Below are 15,391 nucleotides of genomic sequence, written 5' to 3' on the forward strand. Positions count from 1 at the left end.
CATAATGTAATCCTTCATTTTTTCATTAATAAAAGAACTGAAATTTATGTACGAAATAACAAAACACTTAATTATGTGAGGTCTCTCAAGGCTTTAATAAAACAGCATGGCTTAATGTGTTTAGTAAAAATCAAGGAACCACAAATGAACAACATGGTAAAAGGTCGCAATTTCACACTTTTATAGCTCAAAAAGCAAAACCCACAAGTACAGTACCTGGAGCTGGCCATCCTGACCTTCAGGGCCCACCCATTTACCCCACAATGCTCAATTCCTCCTTCAAAGACTTCACTCTGTTTTAACATACTTTAGTGTTAGACTAAAAAAACTCAAAAGTATGATTTTTCATCTTGTATTTTCAAACATCCAAATAATGTTTGCTCTTTGTTACACTGCCAATGAAGGAAGAGCAAACAAAAATGGACAAAAATATCCCGTAAGTGGAGACCAAAAGATAAAAAGTAAAAGCTGGTAAGAAAGCACAGAAAGGAGGATGACTTGAGAGTACAATTTAATTTCCTCATCCTCCAATAAAGTTTATGGTAGTTGGTTCCCATGAAAGGAACAAGTCCAAAGCAGAGGGAATTAGTTCATAATCATGTCAAGACCTGAACTGGTTTAACCTGCCCTTCACTCCTGCATCTGTGCTGCTCCTCCGTTTGTGCTCATTGAACCGCCTGTTTGCAGGGAACAGACCCAGTGCTCGTGGGGGTTTTTACCACTTAATATTTTGAGAGTGTAGATTCTTTGATCTGGTTCACCATTCAGCCTCACAAACAGTTGGGCTAGCACAGCTCTGGATGAGGTAATGGGATTAAGAGAGGTCTCCCAGAAGAAATACTCCTGACATTGCATGCTATGAAGACAGCAAGGGAGAGAGGGCAGGTAAATTCTGAAAAAGCATTCAACAGCAGAGTTACCATTTGTGTTCATTAATATGTCAAAGTCCTCAGCAAAATAGAAATGATATGTAGACCAAATATTCTTCCAGGATATGTGACTTACAAAGCTTTATGACAGCGCTGGAAGTTTACTAGGTGCAGACGAACAGCCAGGAATGTACAATGAGCTGAGGAATACAGTAAAAATGTCAAGTAAGAGACTAACGACAAGGAGGGCACAGAGTGCTCCACCTCCGCATTTGCCTGTTACCTCCCTGCACACAGTCACTGAGATCCACGAACATCAGCAAAGGCGCTTGAATTGCACCGTACTGATCTGATGCACGGGGGGCACGTGCCCTAAGGGGAAACCATTAAACCCAGCGACCCAGCCAGCCAGAACACCCTTTATACAAGGCGAGAGGCAGACTTTGTAGAGCTGGGCTGCATCTTTATGTTAGTCAAGGTGATGGTTACTTGACCCACAGGTATCTTGAATGGGAACAACACATCCTCATCAAGCATCAAAAGAGCCTTGGAGAGGCATATGACTTCAGAAATCATGTCCGCTCACCTCACTTTTGTATTTGGAAAAGAAGCAGTTCACAGTATATGACACAAATACGAGCGTACAGACAGACACACAGCTGTGCCGGCTCAGGAGGAGTCTGCCCAGCATCTCCTCTGCACACTGGCAGCGCGGGATGAAGATGCCCAGACCTTTATTCATCTCCAGCACAGAACGTGGCGATGCTTCCAACAGAACCAACTCCGTTTTGCTTCAGAAATAACAGCCATCTGCTCTACACTTCCAATTTCTAGCAAACTCCCAATTAATCAACCATTAAATAACCCTCCATTAATGTGATCAAGAACACCAACATCTGCGTTCTCAAACGCATAAAACAGAATGACCAAAAGTGTTATTTAAACTAAGCTGCTGAGAGCAACAAAGTAATAAAAATCATTCTCAAGTACATACCCCTCAAACAGCCACACCGGCAGGCAGGAATGGCCAAGATGACGTGTTACCGCATCCTCAACGCGCGTTATCATAGTTACACACCATCATCTAGTGACGCCCTCTCCACACCTGACATCAGCCTCGCAGTCAATTTACAGCTGCAGTTGGCATCATGAAAACGTCCCGCCACCCTCCAGCACCCTTCAGGGACTGTTCTCTTCCAGTAGGACTAGACACGGGGTGAATAGCTCGAAGTTAAGAACACAGGAGAGGTGATATGAGGTAACATTAAATATTTAGCTAAGCCCAATAGTGTCTCTCTGACTGCAACCAGCAGCAGATTGCTGGGGAAGAGTATTAGAGCAAGGAACACTTAATGACATTCTCCGAGCCTCCAGCAATTCGCAGTTTATGAATTTCTCAAGCCAGAGGTGGCGACTTTTTAATAGCCCCTGGGGGGTTTTCTTTCAGCCAACCCACTGAGATTCTGAATCCCGGCTTTTATGCGCTTCAGGTGAGAAAACTGCATGGCAGCAGTGTTACCCCCAGGCACAGAGGATCATAATTCATGGGGAAACCTCGAATTCAGGTGGATGGAGCATCTGAATTGGTACTCCAGAGTCATCTGTTTTTCAGCACAGAACTACGATTCTGTGAAAGAGAAGTGAGGAGAAAAAAATGCTGGCAAGTATCAGAGGTTTAGTTCATTTTATCTTTTAAGAATAAAAGACACTCAAGAAAAGGGTTGAGACAGCCCTTCAGCAAGGCTTCCAAGCTCAAATCCTGCCCCAGTAAGGAGACATAAGCACCACACATGAGACACAAAACTCTTCCTTTCTTTCCAAAGATGAGCATGGTACTCACTTTGGTAATTTTTTTCCACATACTACCAATTTCGTAAGATATGCAGGAGTGGGAATACAGATATCCTAGTTCTAAATCTAATAAAACATGGTCAAAAAGTTGCCCAGAGAAATCAGAGGTCCAGAGATCAAGAACTGATCACTGGTGGTTAGAAATGGTTGCAAATCCACTCACCTGGAAAAAATACTCGCACAAAAAGATACATCCAAAACGCACTGTGGAAAACTTTTAGCACAGCAAACTTACTTGCCTGGACTTCATCAAAAGAGAATTTATATTTGGCCTAATAAAAGTCTACAAAATTATGTGTTAAAGAGACAGAACTGAAAAATGAGTTTGATGTCCCAATGCCAGAAGATCTCGCCCAGCAAAAAATACCAAGTTGTGCCAGGGTCCAGGCACCACATTAAACACTTAACATTTAAATCTAATCTGTGTGTAAAGAAAGGAAATTCAGGCAGAACTACAATTAAAAACTCCAATAAATTTTTCGTAAAGATATTTCAGTGAGCTTTCCAATACATTATACATTTTTAGAAATTAAAAGAAAGCTTATCTTTAAAGAGCAGAAAGGAAGGAGAGAGACACATATGTTGGGTTTGAATCCCTCTCTATTTCAGTTTGAAATTATATACTATCAGCCATGTGGTATCATTTAGCTGGTCTCAGTAAAAGAACAAAAAAATAGTTAGGCAAATACTTTTTAAAAATCTGAAAACTGCAGAAGACCTTTTTCATAAGAGATACTCTCAGCTCTAGCAGGATTAAGGGGAAAAAATATTAATAATAAAAAGAGACATCACAGACCTTGACCAGAATTCATCAGTGTCGTTATCCTAACCTGAAACTTTGCACAGCAGTAAAACTTGCCCACCTTCATGTCACTCCAGTTCAGAAGTGGAAAATACTGTCCCTGCTTTTTGCAAGTTTTATACTCTACACCCTTTTCTTTGGAGACCCAAAGACCAACATTCAAAGAAAGGGCTTTTACACTGAAGCATACAAGCAAAGCGAGTGAGGACGCATGCCTCCAGTTCACCCTGCAGGACTTTCCCGCTCTCTCCTCAATGCTCAGGTCATATTTTACGTTTATAATGTCTCAAGATGAAGGCTCATGCAGAGTTACTGCCGCCAGATACCAAGTAACCGCTTCACCGTCCAGCTTTTAACAGAACGAACGCCATGGAAACATGAACATCCCTCAGTATTTAATTGGGACACAATCACACTGTCCAGAAACAATATCTGAATTACCATAAACCACAGAAACACCGAACTTCCAAGAAACCAGCACAAATTGGTTGGATAAAGCTGTGAGTGGTACCATGCGTTGATGTTCCCTGCGTGCAGAATGCAGCATAACCTGGCCAGCCAGGCCAGCACGCTCTGGGACCCATTAAGCCCAGTATGGAGAGCAGTCTGGTCATGTGAGGTGTTCCCATTGCAAATTAAAAAAAAAAAAAAAAAAAATTGGAAAAAAAAAAATTAAACCCCCACAACAGAATCAAGCAACCAAACCAGTAAGTCTGCCTCATTACAGGCAAAGTGTTTTGGGGGGTAGGGGGGAAAGGTTCTGAATACATTTCCAGTTCTTGTGGATAATGTATATTAATTCATGGTGTTATGAAGCTTCCACTATCAGACTGAGATATTCTATTTGTCATTATTTTTATACTCCTTTAATAAGATGGAAGCAGTTAAAAATTACCAAAAAAAAATCCTGTTAAATAGATTAATCTGCAACCAGCTCAAACTCATAGCACTGCCAATAGCCTCCTAATGCTAGTTCCAGGAAAAGAAAAACCATCCTCTAATCTAATTTTACAGGCTGTGGTACAACCCAGTCTGCACCCCGACCACTCTCCCCAGGATGAGGGGCAGCCTCCTGTTACTGCCTGCATCCTCCTAATTTCTTCTATTCTCTTGTCTCCAACCTGCAGCAAGGGGACTCGAGGCATCACTGCAATATTCATCTAAGTTAATATTAACAGGAAGAGTAAGGAATTTTCTAAAATAATATATTAAGTTGCAAAAGAAAGCTAAAACCAACTGCTTTCACCCCACATATTAAGGCTACCCTCCACTGCTCTGGAACATATTTCAAGCCCTGAGCAATGAAACAATATGGACCAAATGTTAAGTCAAGTGTTAAATGGCAACATCTGATTACAATTTACAACTAAACAAAAAGTTTGTTCTAGAAAAACCAAAAGGATAAACAAAAAAATATGCCAATAGCAGCAAATCTATACTGTGAAACCCCTTATTTTCAAAATTAGGAACACAGGCACTGAAAAAGACTTCCTTATGAGAAAGATTTTCAATTAAGCCTTCTCAAGCATATTAAGTAACACCTCTCACTTCCATAAATAGTTTAACATCTAATGGCAGTTCACACCCAAACCCCAAGTGCCAAGCAGCCAATTTCAAAGTTAGAAGCAGGTAAGTGCTCCGGTGGCAGGGGCTCCAAGCTCCCACGCACCAGCTGCTCACCAAGGCCCTAACGCAGGTCTTTTCACATAAGGTTTCAATTTCCTCACGTGTAAAACAGACACAGTTCTAATGGTCAGGCGAATACCAAGACAATCTAAAAATAAACCAAAATTTTGCTTCACAACACTGACTACTCATTTCAGTTTTTGATGTAAGAAGTCAGAAGAAAAATCATTCCAGCCCCTTTCCTCATAGCAATGCACCATCTGGCACATCACTCAGAGCACTTTATCACGCACCGATAAGAAATACCCAAACAATTTATAGCCATAGGATAAAGGAGAAAATACAAAAGCTACCATTAAGGAAAAAAAAAAAAAACCAACAAAACAAACAGAGAGAGAGAGAGAATGCTGTTTCTCCTAAAATAAAACCAAAAATACAGCTTGCATGAAAAAACCCTCAGCACTGTACAGTATGTAAACACGCACAGTAAGGCACTGGCAGAAGGTTAACCACTGTCTCCAAGTGTTGTGGGGCTGAATAAGCACTAGGCTGACCCGACGAGCAGAGGCTATCAAGGCCAGGGAGCTTGGTCTACCAGCTGTGTTTTGAACCATATGGCTAGCTGTGTTTTCACACAACACTTTCCTCTTCCCACTGCAGCCGTCTGCTCCATTTTGGCAAGAACTTCAGATGCCAAGGTTGTATAGTACCATCTATAGCTGCCAAGCACTACACAGGCGTCAGTTTAGGAAAAGAAAAAAAAAAAAAAAAAAAAAAGAAGGGTGAACGAGGAAAGACCAAGTGATCATAACAAAACTCCTCATTTGTTACGTTCTAGTTGCTTTCAACTAGAATGGTTATTTTTATTCCAAACAGTCCATCTATGTACTTAAGTTTTTGTTTGTTTTATTTACAGGCTCTTAGCACTGTCACACATCAAAACAAGCTGGCAGCAATCCATAAGAAGTACCCATTAGCAATATAGCTACGGCTGAGATCTGCGCTCCGTTATGGATGTAAAATTTTTCTGCCATCTCAAAATAAGAGTAATCTTCAAACGCCCACAAATCAGTACTCACTGTAACACATCTCCACCATAAGCTGCATACAAATTCATACTTCAAAAGGTGAAAGAGTTCAAGCATCAACAGCTTTCTCCTGTGCCTGCTCACCTAGAAGATTTTTTAAGCAGAATAATAAGGGCCAGCTCCAGATACCCATAAGGTCAAAAAGGAAATAACCAATAAATATAAGTGGTTGTACCTCAAGCACTTGTACTTTTCAAAGTAATAAGCTGTGAGATAGGAGACTAACAATTCTTCAAAGGACTATGGGAGATTTACTCAAGAGATCTGCAATAGTGTACAGGAATGAGAAGAGGATGTTCAGGAAATGTCAAACTGTAGTACAGAGCGTGAACTGAATTATGAATTGAATACATGGTTTTGTGAGCAACTGGAACTTGCACACACAACTTCACCAATGAATAAAGCAATTAATGACTCAACTGTGAGCTGAATACATGGTTTTGTGAGCACAAGACAGACAAAAAAGCTGGCAACAAATGGAACAATCATTTAAGACTTAAGTTTGGACTTCCAGTGCCAACCTGGATCTCCTCCACAAGCCTCTTCCATCAAGTCTTATGCTTACCACTCACTGCGCTACCTCAACAAAAGAAAACTGCGTAAGAAATCCTTTGCTAGATGGAACTGTACAATTGAGGAAGCCTGAAAGACTCTCACATGAGAGAGAAAGAGAGAGAGAGGAGAATTGGACTCTCAGACAGGCACTGGTGGTGGGATTTGCCCACTGGAGTGTCTGCAGCCTTAGGAGTGAGGGCAGCCAAGGCGAGAGGCCAGACAGATTGGCTGGTATTTCTGAGTTGTTTTCCACTAAAATTAAATGCACATTAGGGATGGGAACAGAGAAGCAAGAGATCATGAAAAAGACTGATCCTGAGCACTGCTGTACTGCTACCACCCCTAATGCAGCATGAATCCACCTTTGACTAATGACAGGTACCTGGCCGTACCTCTCTAAAAAGACGAAGCATTTTCCTATGATGCAGTAAGATGTAAACACTTCTTACCCACAGCACTGAGAGCATGCTTGAGCTCCAGAGTAAAAGCCGTAAGCGGCACCTCTTCAGACACTGGCATAATTGCTACTGTGGAGAGATTGCTGGCAGGATTTCCGGCATCCCACTTGCTACTCGAGCTGTGTAATCCAAGAGGATGACCTGTTCGAAAAGAAAAAACTTGCCATCAGCCAACCCAGAAAGCGAGGTGTCATTTCATTGTTTTCAACTGTCAGGCAGCAAAGAAAGTGTCACTGAATTGCTTAACCTAAGATAAATGTAACGTCCTCCATATCACAAAAAAGGAAAGAGTTCTCACATATTTCATCCATAAGAGGATGAAGATCAATCTCCATCATTTTTGGCTGCTGACATAGCATGCATGGATAAAAGTCAGGCAATGTTAAAAATATCTGGATGCCAGGAATAGGTTAAAAACAATGTGCATTTACCTGACCTGTTAAGAAAAAGATAAAAAGGCACTCTGAATCACTTTGAAGGGCCACAACTTTGGAACAGGCATTGATTTAGCCCACAAGAGGAATTAGCCTAACTAACAAAATCCCAAAACCTGTTGTCAGTATCAAAATATTCCAAAAATTAACATTCACTTTTTATGGTATTCCTGATCAAGGAAATAAGTACTTGTTTTCAACAAACAAAGTTCCTACGGGGAATGTGTATCTCCACCTATTTTCACTTCTCTCCAAGATGGGAAAATGTGGAGCTTTACAGATACGTGCTTAGGCATACTAAAATAAAATATGGAACCTATGAAGTAGCTGCAAAGTAACCGTGGAAGTATCTCCAATATAATATGGTAAGCTGAGTAAGGACAAAGAGTATGGGCAGAGGAAAGCATTTTTTGACAGACACATGCAATGCATGTGACAAACATCTTCCTAGATAGCTTAGAACAGGAAAAGATCAATGATAGGGGTGTTCTACAAACTGTTCTTTTCATTTTGATACTATTTCTTTTCTCTTTAACTAAGCCTTCCAGACAACCTTACTTTGCTGCTAATGCCTATCCACCCAGCTCCAAGTACACAATAAACTTAGTCATCTCAGTTAGGATTTAACGTCCTGCTTATCTCATTTCACCCAGAAAAGGCCTAAGATGCACCATTAAGATGAATTCTTGACATGGACATGTGGAAGTATTTGATATACCATATGAAAACTCACTCAAAGTCTATATGCAAGATCAACAGAACCCTGCAGGACACACAGAAATATCAGATAAACTTTTTTCAAATATATTCAGTGACTGAGTTATTCATTTCAAGTCTTCTAAAATAGCTCTGCACAGAACATTAAATAGTTTTTCCACTCTTTTTGGCAATCTTCAAGAAGATATTTGTAGGTTCAAACGAGTTCATCATTGCTCAACTCCTTCATCTCCACCAGTCCTTTCCTCCTCCAGACTTCAATGGTGATTCTCTGATTGAACTCTTATTACTGTCACTAATTTTCCTCCCATTTTCTGCAGAGCGCATATTGCCCTATTTCCCAAGCAGTGCGGACTCTGCCCTAGGCCACAAAGGCATTTCAGTGTGCTCAAAAGTTTAAGTACAATTATCACTAGAGATTCGTACACAACTGATTGTGTACAGAAAGCTGAGCACGTAAAGAAAGAGCGGACTTCAAGATTCACTCCCCAAGACTGCTCCAAAACATGACAGTTGGCTACCTCATTTTCAGTCTCCTTGGAATACCACAAAAACAGCAATAAAAGGAATTAAAAAAACCCAACCAAACAAAAACCAAACAACTCACCCCACAACAACCCCACAATACCCTCAGTAGTTAATGTGCATCTGTTTCCTTTTAAAAGCTGCTCAAAATTTGGAAAATTTCCTCCTACTCACTTCAATCAGTAAATATACTTTGTTTTGCCTCTGCCACATACACAAAGCTTAAGAACCAATCCAGAGCAGACCATTTCCTCTCAGACAATTCATTAAGATAATGCAAATACAGACATATTAAGTCAGTCTACAATGCAGATGCCACTCAGCACGACTATCTGATTCAAGTCTGTTACAGCTGCTATTTCCAATGCTCCCTTTGAGCTCTTCTCTTGCAAGAAATTTCAAGGAAATTTCACTGCACATATGCAGCAGTACTTTTCTATCTCAATTGCAAATCATTCCATTCCCATACTTAATTAGCCATGCTCCGCCAAAAAAAAATGTGTACACACATATATCTCAAAAATCACCATTCACTTATGACAACAGCTAAAATATTTAGCGACGAATTCTCTTTTCAAGTATGCACTTTCTGTCTCCAGATTTAACGATGTAAATCTAGCTCCAAGGAAGCACCAGCATCAATGAGCGTAGTCCAGGAATGAGTCTTACCTCCCTGCTGAAGGCTGCCAAGAATCTTCTCGCCCAGCAAGTGAATAAGTCTAGTCACAACCTAGCAATGGGAAAGAAAGAAAAAAGAAAAGAAACAAACATTCAGGAAGAATGTACTAAAACCAGTGCATCTAAATGGATACTTTCAAACTTCTGTAAGTTGCTATCTCAAGTTGAACCATACAGAGACAAGGTTTTATAACCATAGCTTCTTTCCTGGCTGTAACATATGGTGACTGATCATTTGTCTTGATTTCTTATACCTTATTTTACTCTAATCTGGAAAAAGAAGAAAACAAAACAAAACAAAAAAAAGGCAGTATTTAACTTGCTGTGGGAACAGAAGAAAAAAATCCAATTATTTTGGGAAACGTATCAAATTGCATTTTCAGCAATCCTCTTATCTCTCTGCAGTGTGCTTGCACAGTCACTCTGCCTATCCCATGGCTGTTGCACACCTCCGCCTTCTGCAGGTACTAAAGGCTCAAAAAGGTTCAAGTCTGTACTCAGATACCCCACACGATCTTGCTTCCACTTGACCCCCTGTGAATTAGTCACTGTTCACAGTAATCAATTTAAGACATCTTGAATAAAAGAGATAAATACACAATCTAAACACCTGCACAATCAGAACAAACTATCTAAGAAGTTGCTTTTTCCCCCTCAAATCGTGTTTGCGTTGTACCTTTGAAGGGACAGATTTTTCTTCCCCAGCTTTTTTTCAACAGGACTTACATTGATATAAACCAATATTCAAATAGCCAAGCATATCTGAAAACTGACAAGCTTATCTCCAACATTAACAATTAATAATTCCCAACAGTGGTGCAGCAGAAGACTAATAATTGCAATACCAAGGAGTGATAGACTTGGAAAATGCATCGTTTAATCTGAAAAGCTATGCGCAAATGTTTTACCAAATAAGGAAAAGAGATATTTAAATGCATTAAAAATTAATAGAGCAATCATTAGATACTGTCCCCCAGACAAATAATTCAAGGTCAAAATAACTCTAATCTTCAGGAGGACATAAAAACACCCAAAACCCACACAACAGAAGTTGTCCAAACTCTTAACAAGCTAAACAAGCAGCAGCAAATGGCTACCTTGGATTTTGGACAAAGACACACTGTTCCCCTAAGAACAGGCACTTCAGGATGCATCTTTCAAATAAAAGACCATGTAAGCATCACGACAGGTCAGCATGCCCATCAGAATCATTTATATATCCTGCTTTAAAAAAAAAATACCATAAATTGTCCTAGACTATGAAACTCCACAGCTTTACTAAGCGCCAGTATTTTTTAAGCATCTGAAGGAGGAAGGGAGAAGAGCAAACAGGTAGCTTCCAACACAGTGCAACTTACAGTGGAGCAAGGAGTAAGAGCTAAACAAAGTTATTTGAGCGCTTTCTATCCCATAGCCATAACTGCAAGTCCTTAAAGATGCCACATCAACCATCTCCTCAGTGATCCAAGATCAACTTCTTTAATGTTTCTCTTATTTGCACCAATAGTGGACACAATTGTCCATACCCGCTTCGCTGAGAGCACCGATGCAGCACGACCGCTGCTCCTAACGAGGGCAGCTCCCGACGGCAGGCGAGCTCTCAGCCTCCTTCCTTATCCTGGAATCTCAAACAGGATCTAAAATGCTTCCATTTGTCCAAAGTACAACAAGACCTGATGATCATCCAGCCACCCAGCCAACTCGTTACCACTTTAATAACGCCAAGATCTGCAGTTCTGGGATTCCATTAATGGTGCTGGGCGTAGCTACGGAAAATTGCCCCAACTTCGGGGAGCAGGGAGGGAAAGAGGGAATTCTTAATAAAAATTATGAGACTGATTGCCCTTCCTAAGGGAGATAACCCGCCTCACAAGAGCGTTCGCTATTCCCAGCTCACATGCATTCACCTAACAACCTGTATCTGCACACTAGGACTTTCCTTAAGCAGTTTTGGAAGGCGTTATGAACATTTTACACTTCTGAACCACTTTAAAAATCAGAATTTTAATTACTTACTGAAACCACCTCCTGTATTTATAACTTTTTCTGCTTTACAGACAGCTAAGGAGAGCTCCAGCTAAGGTAAAGAAAATGTCCAAGGTTAATGACGGAACTAAGAATAGAATCTATTGGTCTCATTTTCCAGTTGGCTGCTCCTATTACCAGGAAATATTATTTGTCTTGTTTGCTAAAGCAAACCTTACAGCCTTGGTACGTATAGATATGGAAAAATTATTTCCCCGGTGACTTTGTAAGACAAGCAAATTGCTAACCATAACGGGATGAGTCACTCTGCCGCAGTCATGGCAACGTCGAAGGAACATCAATTTGGGATCGGAGCAAAGAACTGGCCTGAAATTTCTTTGGCGTTTTATATTACATACACTAAATTCTCGTTCACAAAAAGGCAATGTGTACCTTTAAAAGAGACTTGTCCATCCGTCTGAGGGAGAAGTCAATATAAATCACATCTCTTCATCAACAACAGACCCAAGCTTCAATGACTGACCTGCACCCATTACTGTGCAGAGCAGCTCTCACCAAATCCAGTACAACTGGGAGAATTAAAAAAAAGATCACCCTTCAGGTTTCCAAACCCCTTTATTCTAACCCCTCCAGTAACATGGCACAAGAAGAAGGAGCAGCACAGCTAGATACAGCCCAAGAGACTATGACAAGGAAGCCAGGGAACCCAGGGAAGGACCTGGGGTGGGCATGGAGGGGGCTGGTTTAGCCGGGGGAGAGGAGGAGGAGGAAGCAAGCAGAAATTAGCCCTCGGGCTGGGAGGTCATGCACAGGGAGTGCAGGGAAACAGAGTTATTCCAAGCATGCCCGGCGGAGACAGAGGCAGGAGAAAGGCTCTGGCAGGCAGGCACCTGAGCAGTGATTCAGCAGTCGCTTATTCCCACCCTACCTATTTAGCTGTATTTCGTAGGAAAAGCTCTGGGACTTGGAAGTGAGGGTTTGGGCAGAGGGGGAAGGCAGGACCTCTGGCAGCACTGCTAGGAAAACCTGACTGACCTGGAAGAAACACTGAGTTTTCAATCCTCTGGAGGTGCCACAGAGCCTCCACCGCTGCCCCCAGCACAGTTGAGCCAGTGATGGACTCAGGTACTGTTTTTCCAAAAGTAGGCAAGACTTCTACCCCCTCTCCCATGCCAACGCCCGTCTTTCCCAAGCACGGTGCCAGAAGAGCGCAGAGCACTTCCCAGACATCTGTACATGCAAAATCGTCTCGTTTCCGGAGTGTCACTGTCACCCAGGGCTAGACAGCCTTCACAGCACAGTCGGCAGCGTCTGGTGTGCTCATCCCTACGGCGCATCCTGGATTTTACAGTCTCTTCTAGCACCCATCTGCCCAGCCCTGCAAACACATACCCCGCGCTCCACAGACACCGAGTCGCAGCCCAATCCACTGGCACAGAATCCACAAATTTGGATTTAAGGTTTGAAGAAAAATCTGCACTGCAAAAAGGCAACGGGTTGGAGTGCAGACTTATCCGAGAACACCAGAAGGTTTCTAAATTAGGTGAGAAACATTAATTGCCTGCAAAGTAAATGCAACTTTTTGACCCCTTGTTAGAGCCAAACTTGTTCCAGTTTGTGAGGAAGTTGAATTTATCATTCCTCACAATTAGAAACTGCGCTAGCAGTGAGCGGATCCCGCTCAGTTAATCACAGTTAATCACTTAAAACAGTAACGAGAAGCAGAGACATCGATGAGGCACTTCTGTTGTAGGCCAGGCGCGAACAGAGCGGCATCGCTGAAATTGCCACACGCAGGTTAAACTTGTCCTGGTGACACGGAACGCGCTTTCCTACCCACTGCTGCCACCTCAAGCTGCAAAATGACTCAGAAAGCTCACAAGGCTTTGCCAGCAACCTAAACATACACCTATAAGGTCTCACAGCGGGAGTCTGGACTCTGGAGCCATGGAGCCTGCCTGGGTCGTAAAGACAACTAGGTTAACTTTCAAAAAAAAAAAAACAACCAAACAACCAAAAAACCTGAAGCAAACAAATATTCACTCTCCTGAGCTTATGCAAAAGGCTTTTCAGGCCAGAAGGAAGAAAACTAACCTTACAGGGCTAAAAAACTGAGTATTTCTCTATCTCAAAAGCTACTTGGGATTCCAGGTGCATCAGTACCATTCTCCAAAAGTCCCGAAACTTCTCCTGCTCTCGCAGACCCTACTGCAACTGTAAATTCGTAAAACCTGTGCCAGGACATTCGAGACACGCATTTTGCAAGGGAAATAAAATGTTGTTCCTCCTCCTTCCACCTACTCACCTTTTCAGATTAACTCGCCAAGAACACTTTTGTGCAGGGCAAAACAGGATAAAGAGTATTTCTCTCTCTCAAATGGCGTTGGAGAGCACTTTCCTCAGCACAATTCCACCTCTCTGACCCAGCTTACCACTTACCACCTCATCTACCTAGAAACATGCTGTCTTCCTGGCTGTTTCTGAATCAACTCCATCCCCAGTAAGACCCACTCGAGCTCTCTTAGCAGCCTCCAATCCCCCCAGCTCCCTCGTACCGAACGTGAAAGTCTGCATCTGCTACAAAGAAGGCGCTGGGAAACTGTTAATTCTCCCTCTGCTTAACTACTGTTAAATTACTCAACAGACCTGCAGCCTCTGCATTGCAGGGCAAGGACTAAACTCACATTCCCAAGGGGACTGTATTTGCCTATTTTAGGATGACTAATTTCATTTTCAAAACAAACATCCTTCAGCAATGGGGCCAGGCAGTATTACAGCTCTGCATCACCTGCTAGCGATGGTGCAAACGCGCAGCGACTACTCCATCCATCTCAGGTCTTTGGTGTTATCCTGAGCACCACTTGCTTCACAGCTACTATAATTCCCACACCAAGTCGTTACGGTCACTCTGCAGCGTTGTATTTCCTATAATCCTTTTAAATATTTCAACCTATTATCCACACCTAGCTAATCTTCCAAGGCTGGGTTCTAGTTAAAGTTTTTGTTCCTATTCAACTGTGAAACTTAAGAGTTGCGTTTCAATAAACCCTTTTGAAAGTGATTTTCATGAGAATTCAGTTGTAAAATACTTTCCGATGGATATTTATTTCATTCTGCGAATAGTACAGATTGCCTGGCAAATTGACTATCTGCCAATAGAAAACGATGGTACCAAACAAAGCTTTTTCCCATCTTAGCTAACTTTCAACAAAGCTGACTTAGAGAAATCATGGGAAAATTCCACAAAATCTACACCAATATCCAAATTCACAGTAACAAGTAATTGATGTAAAAGGTACTGTGTAGTAGAAATCCGTCTTTCTCAGAAGAGAAAAAATAAAATTAAGAACAAAAACGAAACAATACATTCATCAACTCTGCTCCACGCTGCACTAAGGCTCAGGTTTAATTGTACGCTATTTTAAATCTAAGCCACAAAGTTCCTGTGCAAGAAAGCAAAGGGCCAGTCCCTAGGAAGGGCAGCACCATCCCCTGTCAGTGGTGTCTTCTTGCGGGTCCCTGGTTTAGGAAACCAGCCTTGGCTGAAGTAGGGAGCAAGCCTGACATGCCAGTCTGGATCCTGTACAACCAACAGATATACAGCCCTACAAATCGGAATGCGGTTTTCCTTCCAAGTCTGTTCCGAGCCTTTCTAGTGGATCCTCTACCATCACCCAGATCCAAAAGACCAGTATTCTCGCAGTGAACAAGACGGCTTGCAGGTGAGCTAAGGACTTTCTCTGGTGACTTCAAAGTTTGAAAATGAGATACTTAATAGTTAAGCCTTTAAAACTTCAAATCA

The 15,391-nt window shown here is 41.8% G+C and overlaps 1 protein-coding gene across 7 annotated transcripts in view; it reads right to left on the reverse strand.

The window, feature by feature from the left end:
- Positions 1-15,391, reverse strand: part of PNPLA7 (patatin like domain 7, lysophospholipase) — a 117,425-nt gene that overhangs the window by 46,557 nt on the left and 55,477 nt on the right. For all 7 annotated transcript variants that reach the window (XR_012676760.1, XM_075170488.1, XM_075170489.1 and 4 more), the window contains 2 exons: positions 9,595-9,655; positions 7,241-7,390 (listed from right to left, as the gene is read on the reverse strand). Coding sequence is in view for 6 of the 7 variants with exons in the window: in XM_075170488.1 (XP_075026589.1) it covers positions 7,241-7,390; positions 9,595-9,655 (211 nt within the window). In the remaining variant the exon portion in view is untranslated. The remainder of the gene's footprint in view (positions 1-7,240; positions 7,391-9,594; positions 9,656-15,391) is intronic.

The sequence above is a fragment of the Calonectris borealis genome, chromosome 21 (assembly GCF_964195595.1).
Source record: "Calonectris borealis chromosome 21, bCalBor7.hap1.2, whole genome shotgun sequence".
Lineage (NCBI taxonomy): Eukaryota > Metazoa > Chordata > Aves > Procellariiformes > Procellariidae > Calonectris > Calonectris borealis.